Genomic DNA, 26,366 nt, shown 5'->3' with positions numbered 1-26,366 from the left:
TTTACGTTCCTACAGTGCATTGAAGTGTTTCATTCATTATTATGCAAAGAAAACTTTACTTGGGGGTGGGGACATATCACAAAAATCACTTTGTGATCCCTAGTTTGGTAAGGACATTACAGGCTGATCACCTGATTGTCTAAAAGTAAGATGATCCGTGCTTCGGAAGGAACGTTAAGTCGTTGATCTCGGTTACTACTTACTGATGTAGGTACGTTATCGTATCGTACAGGCCAGACCAGGGTTGATGAGGTTGGTAATTCACCTAGTCTTAAAATTCTTAAAATAAAACATAAATATTTTATATCAAGTCTTTATTCAATCATTTCTTTACAAAGTAAATAATTATAAATCTAGAGAGCGATAATTATAAAGTAAGACTTAAAAAAATGCAATGTTCTGAGCATTGAAATCATGTACTGAAAAACTACTATGCCACAAGATTATAAAAGCTACTCTTCAAAGAAAAACAAACAATAAACGAAAAAATAAATAAAATAAAAACTAAAATAAAAATCTGAGTAACTTTTCGCTCTTATGGATATTATTTTTTCAATAATTAATAGAAATAATGAGTATTCCGGCACATAATACTAAATTATGAAATAAATTAGTATAACACTTATTTCTATAATAAATAAGACCTTTTAATAAAAAGTACTTCACATCGTCTCGCTCGAGACAATAAATTAGGTATTAAACTCCACTAATAAAAATTTAAATAAATAATTTAAATTAAATAGCACATACATTATAATAGAAACGAGACAAACGTTCCAAAAAGGTGGGAAAAAAATGAAAAATCTAAAAACATAATTATCACTGGCAGCTTTTAAACAAATATAAATTAAAATAAAATAAAACAAAAATTAAAATGGAACATGTGTCTCGGAAAAACTAGAAATGACACAACTTTGCGAGTTGCGAAGTCGGTCAAGTTTTAGAACCTTGTCTAATTAAAGCTGTTACGAAAACTGACCCTGATTAGTTCATTATCGACATAGCCACTCTGTTAAGAAAAACAAAATTCATACAAAATATCAGATCCATTCAAACACATGAACATGAATATACTTAATCAGAAAAAAAAACATAAAAACTCAGTCACACTATGACTGAGACCTATGATTTTCAAACTACCACCAAAATCTACAAACAACAAGAAAACCATTTTAAAAATCAAACATTTAACATTCTCAACAAGGCCCTAGTCGCAACGAACTCGATTGAACTCGACAGGTCATGAGTTCGTAACTCGATTGAACTCGATGACTTAAATAGACATAGTTCTTCGTTGTGATCGTTTATTGTTTTTTGTAGGCGGAGTATGCGAGGTCTGAGACGTCGTTGTAGCCTTCATAGGACCGTCTGTCCCATCCGCCGCTGCTGCCGCCAGAAGACCAACCGTGGCTCTCGTGACCACCGCCGCCACCTCCCTTCTGGGACATGATCTTCTTCAAGACCATGATTCCGGCCAGAAGAAGGGCGATCTGGAATTTAGAGAAAAAAAACGTGAGTATAATTATGTAGTCACAGTGATCATGGAATGCATGGACTTGCATCAATGAAGAAAGAAAGAAAGAAGAAAGAAGTGCAGTTTTCACTAAGACGGTTAGCTCGACCTTTATAGACGTCGATAAGGCTCACCTATCACGTTGGTCTAACAAAGCGCTCGGTGAGGTATGGGTACATAGTTCATCTTGCGATGGATGTACCTCTGACTACCCCAATTGGAAAATAGTCGTGAGCTAATGTCATGTTATTAATGTAAAATACAACAGTTTCTATGCTGAGGAGTATATAAAGACCATGGTTGTTCAGCTGTTTATCTTTTCGGGTACGTCGTCAAATAAATTAACGCGTAAACATATCATGCGTTCCACAAATTAAGTCTTGTAATAGTAAGTAACCATATGAACGATCTCCGTGGTCAGTGGTTGAGCGTTGGGCTCACGATCATGAGGTCCCGGTTTCGATTCCCGGTGGGGACATAGCACAAAAAATACTTTGTGGTCCCTAGTTTAGTTAGGACATTACAGGCTGATCACCTGATTGACCGAAAGTAAGATGATCCGTGCTTCGGAAGGCACGCTTAGCCGTTGGTCCCGGTTACTACTTACAGATGTAAGTACCTAGTCGTTACATGGGTCATGTCAGGGGCCTTTGGCGGCTCAATAGTAACCCCTGACACCAGGGTTGATGAGGTTGGTACTCCACCTCGCAATCCACACGATTGAAGATGATAGTTGTTTTTTTTTAAATACCCTCTCCGCCTGTTCAACAGCAAATTAATTACAACAAATTAACCTATGTTTGTTAAAATATTTAGTTCTCATGTGACTATGTATAGTTTTTTTTATGAGAATAAAGTACTTTAAACTGAAACTGAATAAAAATTGACAAAGTCTGTGTCCTTCCTAACATGAATGACCATGAAATGCTGCTAACCTGTCACTTTACGATTCAACATATGCATCTTAGGAGTTTGTATCGAAAGTGATATTTTGTCCATCATTGGAAACAGCCAAGGTCTGGTACTAGGCTAATAAATCAACAAATTTAAAAGGAAGACTGTCCTCTTTTTGGTCTAATGTCGAACACGGCCGAATGAATTAACATGTGTTTTTTCCTGTTACAATCTGGACTTCTCCAAGAAGTTAATAAGGAAAAAGTTTCTCTAGCCAAAGGCGTCGAGTCATAGCAATAAATATTTAACAAATTTAGCAAAAAAACAATAAAAATAATAATAAAAAAAATAATTATAAAAGCATACCACGTGTCTTCAAAACTAAATCAAATATCGAATGTGATGCTTATTTCACCATCAATAAAAGTAAATCTCGAACGACTCGATGTAAATACGAGCCGCACGAGATTTACTTAAAATGACAGCAAAATTATTTTTAGTCCCAACTAATTTGAACTAACTAAACTAAAATATAGAATTGGAACTAAACTAAATACTGAACTGACTTAGAGCACTGTACAAATAAAACTGGCAGTTACATTGATGTTGCCAGGAGTAGATTTTATTTTTGCCCAATTTTTTTTTTTTTCTTTTTTCGTCATGCGATGGTTGTGCCTCTTACCGTTATATCAGGAGAGCTTAGGTTTCTTAGGTGGTTATTTGTCATTTTATTTTTCGGTAACTTAATAAAATGTATGTTATTTTAATATTCAATTAGAAAATCGTTGAATATCTAAATAAAATTATGAATTATGAAAGTATATTGGTTAATAAATGAAAATTAGAGAATTGTATGTAATTTTGTGTTTTACTGAACTTTTCTAACAGCTGAAACGTATCTATATTAAATGACAACATAATATTGAATTTATACACAGTGACAATTAAGTATAAGGAGGAAGAAGAAGAATAAAATTTTATTAATTAGTCAGAAAGTGGGAGTCTCATATCCCCATTTAAACGCGGTAAGAACCCGTTATTATGTGTTTTAATTAGTCAGAAAGACCTGCAGTGCAGCCTCTATTCTTAAATCTCATTTTATGAATTATATAATTTACATTATATTATATTTATATATTTTTTTATTATGAAGGAAAAAGGTATGTTTCTCCAAAACTGTACTGATTTTCTTAACATGGCAACATTAAAAGTATATTACAATGCACTGTCGAAATGAGGAATGTTGCGATGAAGGCCGTATTACCAAACTTATTGGAATTTCTTATGAGGCTGCCGCATAAAACTCGCTTCTTATTCTTAAAGTATTAAGGTTGATAATGTTATCCGTTTGTTGTTTTTTTTATGACACAATACTGTTTGTTTATTTTTTAAACAAAGCAAAATATTTTTATGATGGCAATTAAAGCATTTGACTGTCAAACATCCAAGCACTAAATGAATACAAGTTTAAAACCAATCATTAAACATTTTCTTTTAATCATTATTTTCTTTTATTTTTAATTTTTCGTTCGTGATCACCTGATTGTCCGAAAGTAAGATGATCCGTGCTTCGGAAGGCATGTTAAGCCGTTGGTCCCGGTTACTACTTACTGATGTAAGTAAGTAGTCGTTACATGAGCCATGTTAGAGGCCTTTGGCGCCTCAATAGTAACCCTGACACCAGGGTTGATGACGTTGGTACTACACCTCACAACTCGCACGATAGATTTTCGTTTTTTGGCAAATTCCCGTTGATGTATAAATGTTACTGTAGTAAAAATTTCATTACATCTTTTTATTTTGATTCCACTCGCATACGTGATCAGTCACATATATAATGTATGTTTGTGTGTATGTACGGTCACGAGTACTCAAAATTCAAAAATATCTTTATTCAGTAGGTAACATAGTTACACTTTGAATCGTCAATTTTTACATAACGAACGTCTCATCCGCCTAAAACTACTGCAGCTTCTCACAACCTGTATAGCCGGGGAAAAGAAGCTGCAAGAAAAACCTCGGCACAGGGCCCTAGACGTTCTTTAAAAAAAATAAAAATAAACATAAAGTATTGATATACAATTGACTAATTTAGCTGCCTAATATCAGTTCTCAGACAGTTAATCCCATGCATTCATATCTTCTAAATAATCACTAACTTTATAATAACCTTTTTTGTAAAGTTTTTGTTTAACTACTGTCTTAAAGCAGTTGAAAGGCAAATTCTGAATGTCAATGGGAATCTTATTGTAAAAACGTATACATTGCCCCTTAAAAGATTTAGTAATCTTATGTAATCGACTGACTTGTAAAGCAAGTTTATTTTTATTCCGGGTATTAACAATGTGCCGATCGCTATTTTTTGCAAATAATCCTATATGTTTTTTTACATATATTAAGTTTTCAAAGATATATTGTGATGCCAAAGTTAAAATATTAATTTCTTTAAATTTATTTCTAAGTGACTAATATGTATACACTTTGAAACCATGTCACATTAACTTTTATGTAAGTCTCATTAAATGTCAAATATGTTAGTGCGACAGAGTCCTAAAGTGGGTACATTATATTGCTCATGACTGTACTGTGGCTTTGTACTACTAGGCCATCATAACACACAGATCACACATTCCCGAACGCGTCTCAAATTACAAATAATAGCTGCATCTTAGTAACAACCTTTAGAAAATTACCTTGAAGGTACCTGCTATGATAGCCGTATGGATTTCACTTTCCCCTATACCTCTGACCTTGCGCTTTCTAGGAATACTATCTGCGTTCTTAGTTGCAAAGGTTGAAAGGAAATTGTTTTTAATGAATTTTAAAGATATACTCTTTGAATTTTCTCGTATTAACATGTAACTATAAAGCCATTAAATCAGAAATCAAAATCAGAATCATTTATTCAACGTTATTATCATGGATAAACTTATTGAATTGTACTGTATTCATGTGTTTTGTCTGATTGTTGAAATTTTAGTTCTGTGCAATAAAGTATATTTGATTTGATTTGATTTGAAGGTCAATTTAACATTTTTGAATCTACGTCATTTCGCAAGGTGCCATGGCTGAGGAGAAGAAATGACAAGAAACTTCAACAGCAACACATCTTTTAAATCAATGTAGGTAAACATTACAAGCTATTTAATAACTAGAGTTATATCTCACTAGGACAGTAGTTTTTTTTGTCGTGACTTATTTATTATAAATTTGCCGCAGATGGTATTAACTACTTGGCCGGACAAATGGGGAGCGCTAAAGGCTCCCACCCGGTACAAAATTTCAAATAACAGGCCTGAGGATGCCCAGTTGGGGACTAAGTTGGGGTTTAAGGACGTAAATATTTGTATGTATGTTTGTTCATTTGTTTGTTTGAGCCGTGGTAGCCTAGTCGGTATCTTGCCTCTCCTTTTGAGGTCGCAGATTCGAATCCAGCATAAGCCTAAGCCAATGATTGTCGAATTTGTTTTCGAATTCATGTTTGGATCATAAATGATTATCACGTGCTCAGCGGTGAAGGAAAACGTCGTTAGGAAACCGTATGTGACCTAACCTGTATTGGGCTGGTTTTCCTTTCGCTGGTTGGAAGGTCAGACAGGCAGTCGATTCTGTAAGAAATCGGACCTGTCAAATCTTCAGGTTAGGTAAGCGGACCCTGTTCAAAAACGGGATAATGCTAGGGAGATGATGAAGGTTGTTAATTTGTATGTCAGTCAAACGAATGCTTTTAGCATTTGGTCGCTTTGGCATACCTTTCCATTTCCCGTGGGCAAAACGTGTCTTAAGAACAAGAGAAGTTATCATGACAATCACTTATATGCTATCATGTCCCTACTTATCGCAAACCTAATCAGTAGAAACTAGAAAGCAAGCGAGTAGAATGGAATGATGCTTATAACGATTCTGACCTGGTTAAAACCTGGGTACATGTTTAGGGTTTACGGGAACGTTTGAGGTCTCGAAGAGTCAATGTGACATTCATATATTCCCAGTTGTCTTACCGAGTAGTTTTACCAGTCGAACTACTGGGAATTTCCTTCCCAATAGACTTACTGAATGGTAAGACTTCGCTTTTCCCATTAGTTTAACACATCATATCTGTTGGAAGAATGAACCGAAAAAGACAAATCTTATTCCTTGTAACAGGGCACCTTCAAACCTATTGTCTTAAAATTTGTTCCAGATGTGAGCCTCAGCGTTCTCCAGAAAAGAGTGGTCCACAAATCTGTCGATGTGAAACTTTTATCTCAAATTAAATGAATAGTACAATAAAAATACCAACTTATCAAATGCAATAAGTAAGGTATTTCATTCAATTCTCTTTATCGTCATCTTTTATCATCAACCGTTGACAGCCATAAACAAAATGGTTGACGTTGATAAATTTGAACGTAACAGAAGAGAACAATACGTAATCGTGCGCAGATCAGACAATAGGGGAAATAATGAACAAAATAATATTTGGGAACAACTTTCACTTCTAATTGTAAGGTGAAAAGGTCTTCAGATATTTTTCAATTAAAGTGAGCAGATTTTCGTGAGATATCGTCTTGTGTGACATACTGTCGTAATGGTCTGTGAATATGTTATAGAATGTTCTCGAACATTCTGAAGCCGAAAGTTGATCGTTTGACAAGATTTCTTCTCAAAAAACCAAATTATTTTAGCTGTTTATTCAAAGACGCATAATACTATTCCTTTTTTTGACGCTGTAGAATAGAATGGATAACTAATCACGTGATATTTTATCAACTTAAGTATGTCAATCTTATAAATTTTTTATAAGCCTTTAAGCCACCCAAAAAATCGGCTTAGCGAAAAAATTACAACAAATGGCCTTTTGCCTTTGATGGGTTTGCACTTGCCCCCAAACTTGCCTGAAGGCATTGACAAGGCCTAAGATGGAGCGAGCTCGCCCAGAATATGCCTGTTCACTCTGGCCTTGAAAGGACCCGGGTTATATGCATTCGGAAATACAGAAGACGGAAAAGAATTCCACTACCAAGCAGCGCGTATAATTTAGGACGTGCGAAGCACTTTGTGCGAATAGTTGGGATATCCACCAAATAGGAATGAAACCCGGCCGTACGTCTGGAAGGCTTTAATGTTACTAAGTAAGTATATTGTAAATACTTAAACTATTTTCAGACAAAAAAATATAATTAGATAACTTGTGATTGACTGAATGAGTGTATCTATTGTCCAAACTTGATGATGAATCGGTCAGGTACGCAGGATATATTATGGTGCGCAGACGTTCGTTCGCGCAAATCGCAGGCGCATACACTAGTCTTACCTCTTGCTTCAATGGAACGGAGCAACTGTATGTAACCACGCAATTAATATAACAAAGTCTAAAGCATTAGGCGTTAAAACGTCCGCGTGTCACAGAATAAATATTGTTGATCCTGATGGTAATTGTTATTTGTGTTACAACTGTTCTTATATACGAACGTGTCTTTTGATGAATAGTAGAGACACAGTCACGGCTTTAATGCGAAGAGAGAAACCCATAATAATAATACGATGTTCGAGAAAGATGACATGAATTAAACATAATATACTTAGGTATCAAAGATTACACGTGAGAGAAAGATAGTAAGTACTGTCACGAGCATTAATATGTATACACTTTGGTACCATGTCACATTAACTTTTTTGACAAATTGAACTGTAAGTCTCACTAAATGTCAAATATGTTAGTGCGACAGAGTCCTAAAGTGAGTATGCTCATGACTGTACACAAACAAACACCTTTTGACACACACCCACACCACCATTTGATATAAAAGACGTTCCATTTAAACAAAGTTAAAGTGAAGTTTAGTAATTTTGGTGGCGTATTATTTTTTTATTTAAAGAGTTGGCAACAAATTCGAGTTACATAGAAAATTCGCGTTCGTTAAAAAGTTAACAAGTGTGTCTTCAATGCAATTTTACCATTCAAGAAATAATTACGCCACCTAAATTACCACCATTTCGGTTACAAAGTTCATCCTATGTATTTTCTAAGATATGACTTATTATACCGTAGAAATCGATCGAGAGATCACGACGCTTATCGAGTCTTCGGGACTTGTCATTGACCTGCACAGTTCATCAATATTCATTTGTCAATTCTGCGATTCTAGACTTAAGAGCTTATGTAGTATCCTCCCTTCATTAAGTTGTTTTAATAAAAGTCTTGATATTTTTTTAATTCTCGTGATCCAAGCAAGTATATGGTCATCATCATCATCAACATCTCCCTAGCGTTATTTCGTTTCTTCAATTTCTTCAGGGTCCGCTTACCTACTCTGAAGATTTGACAGGTCGGGTATTTTACAGAAGCGACTGCCTGTCTGACCTTCCAAACCGCGAAGGGAAATTCAGCCCAATACAGGTTAGGTGTAATGGTGATTACTCCACCGACAAGAGCGCAGCTTTTAAATAAAGAGAGAGAGATAGGTTGGTCACAAACCTCCTATCAAGCAAGTATATTGTATTGTAAGTGTAAGTACGTTCTAATAAAGTGTTTTTACTTTTGTTTATCATTTTATCTGAGCTCGGTTCGTCGGCCTCTAATTTCTAATTCCCATATATTGTTCATCTTGTGTAAACTGGCACATGACTTCGTCATTCAGCGCAAGCGCATCGTCAGTAGCTATTCCATTGGGAGCGTTTTCATCATTTACATCTTATGTGGGTTTGTATGACGATGTGTTCGCAATGTCATTAAACCTCGCTCCATTAGTGTGATGAAGATGTTGACTTTCATCTATGATCTATGCTATTCCGGTATCGATTTAGGTTGCTGTGTTTCTTGGTATTTTGATATGGAAATAATTTAACTCTTTAATAAGTAATGAGTTACAGTTTTGTTTTTATCATCATCATGAGTGAATTGAAGAGCCCGGTCGATTTTCGAACAGCAAGGTCCTAAACCAATGATTTTTGAATTTGTTTTCGAATTCATATTTGGATCATAAATTACGCGCTGAGCGGTGAACGAAAACATCGTGAGGAAACTTACATACCTAAGAAATGCGTTTCGGAAGTATGTGACCTAACTTGTATTGGGCTGGTTTTTCCTTCGCGAATTGGAAGGTTAGGCAGATGCTTCTGTAAAAAACCGGACCGGAACCGGTAAGTGAATCCTGTGAAAAACAAGCTGGAGAGATGATGATCACGACTGAACTTATTTTTCTCGTATGGGTTGATGTTTTTTGGCGTGATTTATTTTAGCTCGTCAGTTTTAAAATTTAAGACAACAATTTGGTTACGGAAAAAAATAGCATCCATGCATGACCCAACATGACAAATAAATATTCTCATTTTTTTATTGTTATTATTATTTGTAAAATTGTTGTTATTTCAGTTGTATGATTTGTTTTTTGTCATGTAAGTGAACAGTATAACACCTATATATTTATCTATGCTAGATCTATGCAATGTTCACATTTTTGTATTTTTTATTACCAGTGATAATGGATCGTAGTCACAATAAAACTAAAACAGAATAAGTTGTATACAAAACGAACTAAAGCCTTTTCCATTAAGGCAACTATCGTTGCGGTTGCAGAAGTAATTGCGGTTTAAATCATTGTGCCAACTAGGAAAAGACTTGGTATGAATAACCGTATGTGCGCATGTTAAATCCGTTAATCATTATACATTTGAAATGCTCGCTTGGCATCCCACTCGATACATAGTGAATGCGCGGGAGCGGACGCGGAATGATCAAGTCTTTAGGTTAGTTTGGAATAGTACAAAATGAACGCACACACACACACACACACACACACACACAGTTACACAATACACAAAGTACAGTCATGAGCAATATAATGTACCCACTTTAGGACTCCGTCGCACTAACATATTTGTCATTTAGTGAGACTTACAGTTCAATTTGTCAAAAAAGTTAATGTGACATGGTACCAAAGTGTATACATATTTATTAATGCTAGTGACCGTACACAGTTATAGTTAGTTGAGTTATAGTTGACATACATAAACAGCCTATATACGTCCCAATCGTCTCAATCAACCGGAGGGGATATGGAGCATACTCCACCACGTTGCTCCAATGCGGGTTAGTGGAAATGTTTTTACGGCTAATAGCCGGGACCACCGGCTTAACGTGCCCTCCGAAGCACGGAATCATCTTATTTTTTCAGACAATCAGGTGATTCACGCCTGAAAAGTCCTTACCAAACAAAGGGCAGTCTCACAAAGTGATTTCGACAATGTCACCATCGGGAATCGAACCCGGGCCTCCAGATCGTGAGCCTAACGCTCTAACCACTAGACCACGGAGGCTGTTAAAATCTTATCTTAACGGGCAATTGCAGTCGAAATCTGGAAAAATAGTGAAGTGAAATAACATAAGCTCATGGCCATATCCCAATTGAACTAAGTACCCGCGCCTCACCAAGCTTTTTGTTACACCAACGTGATAGGTGGTGAACCGTATCGCAGTCTATAATGGTCGAGCCAACTGTGTTAGTGGAGTCTGCACTTAAGATAAATTACTCATTGGTGCGGTAAACGCTCTCAGTCTGCGATTGTTGAAGTTAAGCAACTTTCGCAAAGGCCGGTCATAGGATGGGTGACCACAAAAAAGTTTCCATCTCGAGCTCCTCCGTGCTTCGGAAGGCATGTTAAGCCGTTGGTCCCGGCTGCATTAGCAGTCGTTAATAACCATCAATCCGCACTGGGCCCGCGTGATGGTTTAAGGCCCGATCTCCCTATCCATCCATAGGGAAGGCCCGTGCCCCAGCAGTGGGGACGTTAATGGGTTGATGATGATGATGTGATGACTCATTGGTGCAAGCTTGGCACCGAAAAAAATTGAAAAAATAACAGAGGAATATTAATTGAAAGAATATCGACCCGCTAGGGTCGATAGCGATAAGCGCTGATTGAGGAAAATCGTCAGCCACGCCGGGGGGTCGGTAGCGAGGTCCTGAAGTGTTTGGTGTCGCGAGCTGATTGGCCACTTATATGGACATGAATTTGAGCCACTTTGAAAAAAGTATAAATAAATGACGCTCCCGCGTGTCACTGTGACAGGGTCGTAACTCTTGATACGCACGTTAATATGTTGTGCCTTCTGCCTTTTTGTGTTAATGTCACCAATTTGACATTTGCAATTTGATATTTGTTACTTTTTATCTTTATTTTTTACTCTGAGCAGGTTAGATGACAAGTTAGTCAAATGAGATACTTTTTAACAACTTTATTTATTTTTTGTTTTGTTAAACAGACAACAGAAATGAAAAAGAATAATAACAAGTAAGAACTGTTAAAACGGTACCCATCGTTGTTTCCACCACAGGCGTCATACCTAAAACACTCCACACTAGTCTCCAAACTCTCAACATGCATCCATCCACACTCACACTTCTTCAAAAAGCAGTAATTCTAAATACATGCCGCATCGTCAGGAAGTTTTTATCTCTGAAACAATAAAAGCACTTGGCTACGGCCCGTGCGACTTGAACCTCTTAGGAGAGAATTATAAATATATAAAGATAAATAATAATAATAAATAATAATAATAATTTTTAATAAATATTTTTAATAAATATCGTTCGTCTCGTTACATGTTACGTATTTTTTTCATTATGATACTGGCAGAATTGTGATCACACAAAAGACATTAATTAAAAATTGAATTGAATTAGAAACTTTTTTCAAATTTAAATTTTATTTGGAATATTTAGTTGCCAAAATTATCATCCATAACTTAGTCCTTTTTTTTAAATTACTAAATAATTCGAAAAGCAAAATGTCATTTTTTATCATTGCATACAGTTTTTATTATCAAATTAGCATTTTACAGTTTATCTTTGATCCAATCGTTTACTTACTCAATTATACCTACTTATACGAGTAGCTGTAAGGAAAATTTTCCTTCGCTTTGAACAAGTGAAAACGAAACTCGAACCTTGGTCGTGACGTTGGCGTACTAGATATAAAATAGAACAGTGTTTCTGTGTACTTAATAATGGGATAGAGAGATGTAACGTTGGAAAGGCAAGACGCGAGATATGAGACGATTTACAACACTGAGATACGAATAGGATTTGTGTTAGACACGATTTGTTTCAAGCTGGGTAAAGGCTCGTTACTGTCTTAAAGTTTTTTATCTTAGTCCCTTCTTCTTCTATCGTGTGGGTTGTGAGGCTGATTACCAACCCAACAGCCCTGGTGTCAAGGATACTATTGAGCCGCCAAAGGCCCCTGACATGGCTCATGTGATGACTACTAACTTACATCAGTACGGCTTAACGTGCCTTCCGAAGCACGGATCATCTTTCATTCGGACTATCAGGTGATCAGCCTGTAATATCCTATAAGCAAACTAGGGATCACAAAGTGATTTTCGTGATGGGTCCCCACCGGGATTTGAACCTGGGACCTCCGGATCGTGAGTCCAACGCTCAAACCACTGGACCACGGAGGCCGTTATCTGAGTCCCTTACAGTCTCACGATTCTTTGTCAATTTTCTGTGTGATGTTATTTTATCGTTATTTCACGTCTTTTTATCTTTCGGCACGTGAAAAGCAATAAAATGTATTTAAAAATTAAAATGTAATTTGATTTGGTTTTATTTATTATTTTAATTTATTTGAATTTTATTATGTAAATTATGGATCATTTTTATTTGAAATAAAGCAATTTTTATTATTAATTTTATTTATAATTTTTTTGTTAGAAAAATGACAGTATTCGAAGATTATAAGCGAATATTTTGCAGACAGTACACAACATTGATACTAACCACAGTCTACAACTATCCCGCGGCACAGCAGAGTTATTTTCCAACTATGTCATTTTGTTTGAGAGCTGCATTTTAGCTACCATTTAACTCTTGAGAAAGATGTTAGAGGATGAGCGTCTTCATTTTAATTTAATTTAATTGTAATGTGACATATTCTGTTATGGTTTCTCTTAGTCCATACTATGCGTAGTAGGGATGGAAATAATTGCGTAGAATTTTCTAGAAAATGTACAAGTAAATACTGCGTTCTAATTATGAACAGCGACATCTAGTGATGAATCGATGGAACTAACATCTTTAAACGAAACAAGTCAAAACGCACAATCGCATTATAAATGGCGAATTCTTAAGCCGCATTCTCATTAGGCCCCTATTATATTTTTGTAAGGTACGCATGTTTCAAAACGTCACCTGTCAATGCGCAAGATAGGAAATAAAAGAAATGAAAGTTCTTTCTAGTGTTATCAAAACATTCGTTTGTTATTTTGAAAATGTAGGTTAAAGGTACTTGCGTTAAAATATTTTCAAGATGGCGTAGGTATAGCCAACAAAAGCGGCACGTTACGCGGATGTTTCAAACATACCTACTGCGATGTATCGTCGATGCCAATTTAAAATCTATTATGTGCAATCGGGTCAATTTTACAGAAAAAAAAAACTTCAAACAGATTTTTTTGTATGACTGTGTGTTAAAAATATTAAAAGATAATTGATATTTCCGTACATAAGAGTTTGTACTGAAAGTTTTAGGAACAAAATACTATTCGATCCTGACAAAAAAATTGGTGAGGGTGACACATAAGAGCTTTTAAATTGGCAACGACGATATGGAACTTGGTACTTATATCTCCGTAGCGTTATTCCGTGTTCACGGGGTCCACTTATCTAACCTGAAGTTTTGACAGGTTTTTTTATACAGAAGCGACTGCCTGTCTGACCTTCCAACCCGCGACGGGAAAACCAGCCCAATATAGGTTAGGTCATTTACCTCCAAAACGATGGAACATGCTAGTTACGAAGATAATAAAACTCGACCCTTAAAACACGTTTAAAAGATCGACCGCATCATCCCTAGTATCAGGGTTACCATTGATTCGCCAAAGACCCCTCACCAGTTATACTAGCCAGGACTGACTACTTATATGCCCTACGAAGTACGGATCATCTTACTTTCGCACAATCAGGTGATCAGTCTGCAATGTCCTAACCATACTAGTGATCACAAAATGGTTTTTGTGATATTGTCCTCAATAAATCCGAACCTTGGACGTCCTGATTGTGAACCCAACGTTCAACCACTGGATTACAGAGACCGTTATGTGTTTATTAAGATTTGATGTAAAAAGAGAAAAAAAATAAAAGGCAAATATTGACAGTTATTGAGGACAGAAGAGGCAAGATGTTTGGACATTTAATATACGACGAATTTATTAAAAACATCATAGAAGGGAAGCTACAAGGAAAGAGAGGAAGGGAAAGACCAAGAAGAGCTTACAGGAACAGATTAAAAAGAAGGCGAACGTCGTGTCTTATAAGGAAGTGAAGGAATTGGTCTTTGATAGACACGAATGGAGAATACTACACCGACCAGAGCGTGGCTCTTAAATTAGTGATGATGATGAAAAGAGATTGCTTTCTAATGGTGATTTCAAAAGTCAAGTCACCTTAAATTTGCGTCATTCCGTTTCCATCTAGACAGAGATAACAAAGAGAGCAACTTACAATTCTAGGTCCGAAGTCGTAACTAATCTAGATCTTAAAGTGTTCCTAAGGCATTTTATCTGACACTCAATGCAAGGTGGTTTAATCTTGGCACAAATCAAAAGTGAAGTGCTAATGGCGGTTCGCAGACTGAGATTTTAGAGAAAACGCGGTCTTAGCTGAAGTTCCAAATATGTGGTAGAATAGAGTAGTTTCCAACTAGTCAAATCAGATACTTTTTAACGTTAAACCACGAAATTATCATGGTATTCGTGTAAAAACGCAAACTACGACATTATAGAAAAACGTAACAAAATTTCGCAATTATTTTTACATTGTTCCTTATTAAAATTGATAAATAATTTACTTAAATAGAAACAATAATACGTTTTTTGTCACCCTGGTGTCAGGGTTATTATTGAGCCGCCAAAAGCCCCTGACATGGCTCATGTAACGACTACTTACTTAAGTACATCAGTAAGTAGTAACCGAGACCAACGGCTTAACGTGCCTTCCGAGGCACGGATCGTCTTACTTTCGGACAATCAGGTGATCAGCCTGTAATGTCCTATCCAAACTAGGGATCACAAAGTAATTTTTGTGATATTTCCCCACCGGGATTCGAGCCCGGGACCTCCGGATCGTGAGCCTAACTCTCAACCACTGGACTACAGAGCCCGTAAATTACACACTCATTCATTTTGTTAGTGGCACAACATGGTGTTACAGTGAGGCCCTAAGGAGGTTATCTCGTTTCTTAGTTCGTCATAATATGTGTCGTGGTAATGATCACGGTCCCACGTCTGTGAAATTGACTTAAACAATAAGAGAGGTGATGGGAAAGAGCTCGTATGAAATTAGAGTTAATTACATTTTTCTTTTAATAACTAGGTTTCTCTGATGATTCTGTGTCGTTTTAACTGGATTGTGGGTTGTAGTAAAGTTATTAAGAAAAGATTTATGAGCACAATAAATAATAAATATTAATTATAATTGTGTTATTTTGTTTTCATAGAGCTTTTTTAATGAATAATGGTGCTGATTCCCGTAGACACTATCAATCCATCAATAATACTTTATTGCACAACAACGTACACAAAGGACATAGACATACGATACATAAGCACAATAGTCGGCCTTATTATACCATCTAATTTTATTTTAAATTATACCTGTCATTTTCTTATCCGCCGAAAAGGAAAGGGATGGTTATTCGGCAGGCATAAAATTTATGGAACACACCTCAAGTTTAAGCAGAAATTTAAAAAACCCTCCCAAAATTTTATACTGGCCAAGAACCCGACAGAACCATCCAACCATCCATCCATCCATCCATCCATCCATCCAACCATCCATCCATCCATCCATCCATCCATCCAACCATCCATCCATCCATCCATCCATCCATCCATCCATCCATCCATCCATCCATCCATCCATCCATCCATCCATCCATCCATCCATCCATCCATCCATCCATCCATCCATCCATCCAACCATCCATCCACGTATCCATCTTCGTATCAACAGTGGCTGCAAGTTGTCTTTGATTACTTGTGGCTCTGCCCACCCCATTTGGGATTACGGGCGTGAGTTTATGTATGTATGTATGTATGTAACCCGACAGAATTAAGTTACAGTCCTGGCGAGGATTATGTCTGCGTTTCCATAATTTATACACTTCTGTCTACCCCTTTGGAAATACAGACGTGATGATGTGTTATGTTATGTTACTACTGACTAAGTCAGGCTTCGTTTTATTGATCATTCGATCAATGGTGTTCGGTGAAATAAAAATACGTCACCTATCGAATATTCTCGTGTATTATCTCGTGTATTATTTGGAATTTTCCAACAACTTTTAAACGCTCCGGTTATTCAACACATACAGTACCGTGTCTACCTATTAATCTCCTGAATCACAATGCCAATAACATAGTTTTTTACCAGTTTATCAACAAATCATCTTTACGCGATGAAAAATACGATAAAAACATGTCGACGTCTGTTTTTTTGTTCTAAAGATTATCACAGTATTTGGTCATGGGAACTCATGCTTCAAGTAATCTCGAGAAAGCCTCATAATGATAGAGTTAAGAATGGTTTTCGAGATGAATGTCAATTATGTGTCACTCTTGTTCACAGAAATCGCTGGATTGTTCAAAATAACTGACTGATAATGTTTTTGAGCGCTTCTTTGTTTTCACCGTAGGTTTATCTTTTGTTTTTATTTAGAACAAACTCGAATTCAAACTTCGAAATCAAATTATTTAACATAAAAATATTTATTTAAAAAATAAGTATACCTGATAGTGGTTATTTAGTTTGAATTTTTTATTAATTATTATATTTATATAATATCTTTAATCATAAGTTAAGACTTGTAATTAATATAATTTTGTGAGTTACGTCGCTTTAACAGGCTGAAGAAAAGTAATACAAATCTGTACAGAAGCACATCTCTCAAAAATAAAAAAAAAATGTATTATGAAACGACAAAGCAAATGTATTTGTGTCTGGTCTTACTTTTAGATTTTTATAATATGAAGATAACCATCTCGAAATATGACGAACCTGTCTATTTTAATCTACAAGATTTTTAAGCTGGGCAAAGACAACGGCAGAAATGACGAATGACGAATTGAAAAAAAAAAAATTTTTTTTTGGTTTTTTTTTGTAAGATACTGTAATAACTCATACCTTGGCTGTTATTAAAGCTTTCCCAGCTAAGACGAAGAGGCCAGCGATGGCGAGAGGGATCATTGCCGCCATCTTCATCGCCGCGCCCATCATCATCATCCCCATCATTTTCTTCATCTTGCCTCGACCTGGAAAATGCATGAAGTTACGGTTAGTCTTAAGCATAACATGACGGCTTCGTTGCCGAGCGCTGGACCGTTGAGGTCTTGGGTTCGAATCCCTGTAGGTGGATATATCACAAAAGTCACTTTGTGAGGACCTGGTCTAATTAACATTGCAGTCTCATCACCTGATCATCGGTTAGACTTCAAAAAAGAGTTGCTTCTGTGTGGCTTTTAATCCCCCTGTGCTGTGATGATCAATGTATTTTTATATTCTTACCAAATTAAACGTTTCTTTTCCACAGATAGAAATCTGTAGAAAAAAAAAACTACACTCATTCATGAATTCTTACAAACTGTTAAAATAGGAACTACTAAAACATAAAATATTTATATACATAAGTAACAATTACTTGAAATCCAGCTTTAAGTAACATTGTTATGTGCATGCAAAGTAACGCAATAGTAGGAAGACGCACTGTGTTATCAAACTGATCGAAATGTACCAATCATTAACTAGTAACAAAGTATAAATTACAACAGCAAATAACATGGAAATGACTGAAAGGAAAACCCCAATAGTAAACAGTCATTTATGAGAGAATGCTTCAGTAATTTCAGTATTTATTTCTTAAGCATGCAATTACTACATTTTTCATTAGCAAGTGCGTGTTCTGTAATTGTTAGAACAATTTTTGTGCCCAGGAAACTATGAACTTTGTTGATAGTGGAAGCATGAAGTCGGGAAATAATGACTAATTACTAGAAATTGAAATGCTTTTTTTTATCAAAACCAAAGTATAAACGAAAAATCTAGAATCATCAGAATATTACTAGCAGGCATACATTTATATGTACGTAATTTTAAAATTCATAATGATGAATTATATTTTGGTACTCAATACTCAATTATTTATTGCATTCCATGTAGTACAATGGTTTCTGTGTTCGTTTTTCATGTTCCTTTATAGAAAATATTTCATGTGTGCGTTACTTGTCTTTTGATGTGGTTACTTGTATATATATATATATATATATATATATACCGCTAATATAATGGCTATATAAGAGAGGAAGTGTGTATTAAAATTAAAACCTACTTTGGTGACTGGTTATGGCACCCAAACACTTAATACACATATAATCTGTAATGGTAGGGATGTCAAATTTCAGAGGACTTTTATGGCATTCTCGAGATAATAGGTAAAGGTGCTTCCTTTGCATCTTACGCGCTGTCGAAATTTTCAGTTTTATGTAATTATATATAACAGTAATTATAATCACTCTCACAGAACACAGAGAAGTTTTTGTTTCTTAATATGAAAAATACATTCGACGACGAAGTTAGACGGGAAATATTTAAAAATGATGATATAGAAATTGTGGGAGCGCGTTTGTTGCGGAACAATTTTGGTTTTTGTGTACGTTAAAATGAGCTTTGGTTAGAATTACCCGAATTATATTTGATCTGTAACATAATAGAAACATAGCATAATCGTCGTTCTCAAAAGAATCTCAAAACATTTCGGACTTTCCACAAATCACCGTCATATTAAAATAGTAACTCAATTTTTTAGGTTAGCTTTGTGGTTTACCAAAAAGCGATTACTAGGTATTCTTACCTTTTTAAAATAGCATGCAAGATTTGACTTTCTTAGAAACAATAAAATACAATAAAAAAATATATTGCATTAAAAAGAAAAATGTCTCAAATATTACAATGAAACAGAAGGTACAATAAGGTACGCAAGATGAATTCGTACCGCTAATATAAATCATATCCGATATAAAATAATACCTAAAATGAGAGGGAACCGTGTCATCATCTTCTTCTATCGTGTGGGTTGTGAGGTGGATCACCAACCCCATCAACCATGGTGTCAGGGTTACTATCGAGCTACCAAAGGTCACTGATATGGCTCATGTAACGACTACTTACTTATATCAGTAAGTAGTAACCGGGACCGACGGGTTAATGTGCCTTTCGCAGCACCGATCATCTTACTTTCGGACAATCAGGTGATCACACATTTATGTAGTATTTTGTTCTATTAATTTCATGGACAGAGCATGAAACATTTAAAGCTCATAAACATATTTTTAAATGCGATATTCAAAAAGGTTAAAAACGTGACAGAAGTGTTTACAATACCATACAAATATCCGACTATTTTTATTATACTATTATTATAGTAGAAAAAAAAAGTACTTTCACCACATTGCGTGGTCAGTAAACTACAATTTAGTATAATGGATTTAGGCATTAGTTCGAAAAAAAAGATCCCACGCTCTTAAGAAACAGAATAATGCAAAAAATTATGCAATTATTTTCGAGAAAAGATACGATGAGATAATAATATTGAATACCAGGTTTTAATTTGAAAAAAATCTAAGTTTTTCGGTCAAAATTGGTGACGTTTGACTACCACAACACCTAGATAATATTGAATAGGCAAGTGCTTCTGTCGCTCACGTATAATAGATTTTTTTAAATGTGTAGTTCTGATTTTTTTTGGCGGTCGTTTGACCGGATGGATTTACTCATAAGGGTCCCTTTTTCAATACACAGACCCAGACACAACAAAGACAGACAGGCAGTCACTTCTGTAAAAAACCGGACCTGTCAAATTTTCAGGTTAGGTAAAGCGGACCCTGTGGAAAACGGGATAATGCTAGGGAGATACAAAAACACACAAACAAAAAAGTGTAACAAAAACCAAAAAGTTTTGTACGTACACCTAAAAGTTCCTTTTTAACATTTTGATAGGGCACCCTGAAAACAAACTATACATACATACATAAACTCACGCCTATTTCCCACCGGGGTAAGCAAAGATTATAGAATTTCATTTGTTTCGAAAAAACAAGCCCCCAAAAACAACAAAAACAAACACAACACAAACAACAACAAACCCTAAAAACAAGCTTAGTATTTTTAGGGTTTTAAGGGAATTGCCCGTGAGAGTTTTATTATATTAATCTCTGGGCGTCATAGCTAAAGTGACTACGAGTTTTGATTACTTGAAGTTTTGTCCGTCCCTAGAGATCGCAGTCTACCTAATGCTTATACAATACAATACAATACAAATACACTTTATTGCACCAAAATAAAAAGAAATAATTACAAAAAGTCTCTTAACTAAGTACATGGCAAATGGCTTATGTATGTAGGAATTTTTACTACTTATGGCAATGTCATGTAACGAGATCATTATGACTTCAATACGTACTTGTAACTTGCAGTGTATTTAAATGGTAACTCTACACGCGAAAACGTGATGTTTTAATTATTAAGACTCTTGGTGGCAATTATTCATATTTTTCAACTTTTTTTTTGACGTGACTTATTGTAGATTTGCCGCAGATGGCATTAATTACTTGGCCGGACAAATGGGGAGCGCTGAAGGCTCTCACCCGGTACAACGTTTAAGACAACAGGCCTGAGGGTGCCCAGTTGGGCGCGAACCTCGGCTCAGGGCGTCGTCTGAGAGGAAAAATATTTGAAAGAATTAATCGACCCTAGTGGGTCGATAGCGATAAGCGCTGGTTGAGGGAAATCGTCGACCACGCCGGCGGGGTCGGTATAATATTTATCAACAAATATACATGTATGTATGTGTGTTTATAGCATTCTTCTTAAATGTACCTGAAAGACAATTCGCGAAATGAAAGCGCACACTTTCGCTGTTATTTCCTCACATAATAAACTTTAATACTAAACATTAAACAAATGAACTTCAATAAAACTAGAAGTGGCTACTTCTAAAAACCATAAATATGAAATGCTTCGTTGATTATAGAAAAAGCCTGCGAACACAAATCGATCCCATTCATGGAATGGTGGTCTTTACCGCGAGAAACCTCAGAATGATTTTGCTGTAAAACTCTTCATCTTACCCGTTAGATATGGGCAATTGGAATTTTCTATGTCCGACAATGTTCCTCTTTCATATAAAGACATTTTTTAGACGTGACTTATTGTAAATTTGCTCCAGATGGCATGAACTACTTCGCTGAATAAACAAGGAGCGTTGGAGGTGAGAACCTCTGCAGAACCTGGCAGAAAAACTTAAGAAACCCTCAGGAAGTTCGGGCGTTATCTGAGAGGATTATATTTGAAATCATTAATCGAGCTCAATGGGCAATAAGAGCTGAAAAAGGGAAATATACGCCAGCAGGGACCGGCTTCGCCAGCAGAGTCGGTATCGGAGTTTTTAAGTGTTTGTTTGTAAGCTGTTTGGTCGCCTATATGGCTAAAGTAATCGCTTGATCAGGATCGTATTATTTTTCTTTGGCGTAGGTACTTCGGGCGTTTTTCAGTACCCTAAGCGGCATGTTTCCGCAAGCTGCAAATAGACCAGTAACGCAGGATTTAGGTGATGAAATGAAGCAAAGTCAACTCTTTTCTCCAGGTCTAAGCTATGAGAGCTGTCAGCTTATACGGAAGGATCATTAATTATTTCTTCCCGCCCTTATTTCCCTCAGTTACTTCGCCTGTTGATTTGTATTTTCTAAGTACGTAATTATATATACTTTAGAGCCCAGTTCTTTTTGTTTCACTGTCTTTTGATTCCCCAACCGGCTGCAGCTGAAAATCAGCGTCATAGTCTTGCTACAGCTAGGCCGTGACATTTGCTGAGCTGAAGCCGTTTCGGCAGTAAGTATAATAATTATTAAGTAATTTAATTACCTAAGTATGTTTTGTTAAATAGTGTTAAGTATGCCGAATAAATATTTGGCCCGTTCTTCCTATCCATTCATAGGGAAGGCCCGTGCCCCAGCTGTGGGGACGTTAATGGGCTGATGATGATGCCGAATAAATATTTTTTCTTTTTCTTTCTTTCCTCACTAGTTGCTCGGATGAGCAGTCGTTACGTTTTGTTTTCCTCGACAAGTTGTTTGTTAGTTTCCTTTTTACCTAATATAGCGTTCTATCGTGCAACAATTGTGGGAAAGTGTACAGTAAGTTCCGATTTCTCAGCTAGCAACATTAGGTTCAATGATAGACACAAGCACGGATCAAGAGTTTTGCTTCTAATGTTAGAATGGGATGAGAACATAGGGGTTAAAAATGCCACATTGAAGCAATTCATCTAAAAAATCAATATTGCAATTTGACATATTATATACAAAGTAAGTGCGCATTGTGAACAAATGTCAAATAGCAATATTGATTTTTTAGATGAATTGCTTCAATGTGGCCTTTTTAACCCCTCCAGATAACTATGTGTAAAAGCACGTTAAAAAGATTATTTAAAATATCATTCTTTGAGAATTCATGGATGCGGGCAGCGCAGGACCGATCGTCGTGGAGATCCTTGGGGGAGGCCTATGCCCAGCAGTGGGCGTCGTACGGCTGATGAGAATTCATAGCTACTACTTACTTCAAATGCTTTTTATAGAGCTTAGTTCAATATTATATTTAGATGTAAGCTTAAATTAAGTATGTAACTTTTGTTTTAGTTTTTTAAAAGTGAACTTACTTTTTATCACATAATGATTACAAAAAACGAAAAATTAATCATAGTTTCTGCTTACCCCGGTGGGAAATAAAGGTGAGTTTATGTATGTATGTCATCATAGACTTAGAATCATGTTACCTTTCCACTGGTTGCCTGGATGAAATTGCTGCTTAGCAATAAGGCCGTCAGATTGTACTGTATCTATCATCGATTTGTGTTTTGTTTTGTATGTTGTGTGCAATAAAGTATATTTGATTTGATTTTGATTTGATTTGATTAATGCTACTTGGCCATAATTCCACTTGATATTAACTCAGAATAATCAGCTGAATCAGTATTCGTTACAATGTCACTATACCGACCGATGTCGTGTCCATATATCTATAGCAAAGGAAAAACAATATCTCACATTGTCAGTACCACTTTTTCCTTTCATAATTTTTTGACGCTTCTTCAAAGATGAATTTTTTGGCAGTTAATTTAATTAAATACGATGATGAAGCATTTCAAATCTTACTTTTAACGATCTGTTGTTTTTCTAGCTTTAAAAGTGAACTGTTACTTTTTATCACGTTTCATTTTGCAAAGTGAATTCTTCTTTAAAAATTAAAATTGTAATACTGACGAAAGTATTTTTGAATGCGAAATAATATTTTGATTGACGTAGAGTGGTAAATATGTAATGTAAACATAATAAGCTATTGCTATAGCTATTATACATGAAAAAGTTATAACTTATTAGCATGTCACTCATTATATGAAGTCTTTGATGAGAGTGAAAGAAGAGAAATTTGGGTATCAGGGTAGTAAGTGAAATTCCGTAGCCTCTGCCTACCCCAACGGGAAATAGGCGTGATCTTGTATATGTATGTATAATTAGCTACGGAACAGGTATAATAACAATACGATTAATAGATACAAAGCCTTCTTCATCGTGTGGGTTGTGAGGTGGATGACCAATCTCAGCAACCCTGGTGTCAGGGTTACTATTGACTCACCAAAGGCCCTTGACATAGCCCATGTAGGTTTTAGTAAACGTCAAAATACGAAATTACTATGGCATTTGTATGAAAAACCAATCTGAGACGTCATAGCGTGAAACGTGACAAAATGTCGGACTTAATATTACGTTTTTCTAGATTAAAATTCATAAGTTATATAGAAAAAAGAAAACGTTTTTTGTCACCTTTAGATCTGTCTTTATTTAGTAATAAGAATTTCATAATTTATCTTTGACCCAATTCATCCGACATCTATTTTAGAATTAACTTTTTGAATAACGCGCCAGCCAAGATGGACAAATCTTGGCTGGCGCGAAAGAGGACACATCATCACAGTATGTATTACGGTGAGGGTTGAAAATTAGTGTTGCCCTTTGGGAAAATTAACACTAAACCCTTAACACAGGAGACTTGGCTATTGAGTTGAGGGTTAGTGGACCGGAATTCTGAAGCTATGCGAAACTATAGCGCGTAAGAAATCTTATTAATTATTATTGTATACAGGGTGATAGTGACATCATAAAGAATACTGAAGGGGATGATTCAGGCCATGATTGTGAGTTAATATCATGTGGAATTTTCCGTCGCAAAATTAATGTTTTTTTTTATATAACTACGTGTGTTTCTAATCTATAGTACATATCTGTTACTATTCCTTTGGAATATCTGATTACGAGCAATAAAGACTTAAATATTCATTACTTTCAGAAGGTATTAACATATTTTTGTATGTATTATAGTCTAACTAAAGAACATGTAAACTCTATTAATGTTATCTGTAATTAAACTTTCATTAATAAGAGAAATTAATGTTCTTTTTACTGGGTTTTTATTATTTTTTGTCTTGAAATAATTGCATATAATTAAGCATACCTAATGTTACTTAAGAATTCTAATTTAATTAGTTTTATGCGCTGATTATAAGGGCCATATATTATATCCTTCTCTCTCTGTCCTATATAAATACCTACATTTATTATCTTTGTCTATGTTCACTAACCCAATTAGTGATAAAGTTGTAAACATAATCAGTCGAATGGTTTTTACAGCTATGGACCATGATATTCAGTTATTAAGTTAAGTTCTAGATCGGTTCCGGCCAAACAGTTAATAGCATATATGCAAAAATAAAGTGAAAAAGAGTCCTGGACCCACTGGTAAGCTGAATACCTTAGTAAACGGAAGCTTAGTAAGCTGAATAGGCTGTTTATATTATCTATCCTTAAACATTTAAGTGCATCATGTATAAGAATACTTTAGAACCATGTCGCGTTCATAAAATAGGACTAACTGAAATAAAGTCTCACTAAATGTCAAAACGTGAATACGACACGGTTCTGTAAATTCAGATGTACCTTCTGAAAAACTGTTTTGTTTGAGAAATATTTAAGCTAAAAAAAGTTGCTCAATTTACGATTAGAAGAATTGGTTGAGTAAGAATTGCTTGTGTTGGAAGGAAGTTTTAGGTGATAACCATTGTTAAAAACGAACTTAAGTAGCAGCTTAAAAGCTCATAACTCTTATAATAGACACATAATAAGTTTTATGGTTAATAAAATTGGTTATAAATTAACTTATTATGCTGTGTTTGCTTATCGTTAAGTACCAGTAAAGAAATTCTTGTGTGCAAAAGTTCTACTTGAGCAGGTGCTATAAAACAAATAAACTTTTGCTGACATAGTTTAAAAGTTCCTTCGCAAAGTTCTTTTAAAACCTTATAGTATTGTAATGATCTCCAAGAAATTAAATTCGGTTTTTTTTTACCGAAATCAAAATACGAATAAAAAAGCTCATACCTTCTTCCACACCCTGGTTCAGTTCCTGTCCCGTGATCTTTGGCAAGGACAGCTGGATAGTCCTGGAGTTAGCGAAGGCTGCTACCCTGTCCCACAGCATGCTGCTTAAAGCCTGATCTTTGTCGTTCAGGTTCCTGGGTAACGTCGCTTCGATATCGTTCTCACTGATCGGAGTTATCTCCGGATCCGATGTCTTCACGACCTCAATCCCATCAACCAAGGGTATGTTCTCCATCCTAGCCGCTCTATCAAAGAACAAAATCGCCTTCTTCTTCAGACACGGCATCACCCCATCCGTCCTCGAACAATCCTCATAAATCCTCATCAGGTATTTCACTCCCAAATCCTCCCGCGCAATAGCTGCCTGGGCTACCGCCAGTGCCGCCCCCAAAAGCACCACTTTAGCGAACATTTTGAACTTTGATAGAA

General features: G+C 35.7%; 1 protein-coding gene across 2 annotated transcripts; it reads right to left on the bottom strand.

Annotated features, from left to right (window-relative positions):
- Window positions 1-748: 748 nt before the first annotated feature.
- LOC126377200 (uncharacterized) lies at window positions 749-26,366 on the bottom strand. 2 transcript variants are annotated; one of them, XM_050024896.1, is made up of 3 exons: window positions 25,938-26,366; window positions 17,578-17,705; window positions 749-1,490 (listed from the first exon to the last, which is right to left on the bottom strand). In XM_050024896.1, the coding sequence occupies exons 1-3, from the start codon at window positions 26,347-26,349 to the stop codon at window positions 1,305-1,307; spliced, it is 726 nt and encodes a 241-aa protein (XP_049880853.1). In that variant the 5' UTR covers window positions 26,350-26,366; the 3' UTR covers window positions 749-1,304. The 2 variants fall into 2 exon arrangements, 1 of the variants encoding a protein (XP_049880853.1); XR_007567797.1 differs by lacking the exons at window positions 17,578-17,705; window positions 25,938-26,366 and adding an exon at window positions 2,774-2,965 and having other exon boundaries at window positions 1,357-1,490.

This window comes from Pectinophora gossypiella, chromosome 22 (assembly GCF_024362695.1).
Source record: "Pectinophora gossypiella chromosome 22, ilPecGoss1.1, whole genome shotgun sequence".
Classification (NCBI taxonomy): Eukaryota; Metazoa; Arthropoda; class Insecta; order Lepidoptera; family Gelechiidae; genus Pectinophora; species Pectinophora gossypiella.
The sequence above is the reverse complement of the archived record's forward strand: the minus strand, read 5'-3'. Positions and strand labels throughout refer to the sequence as shown.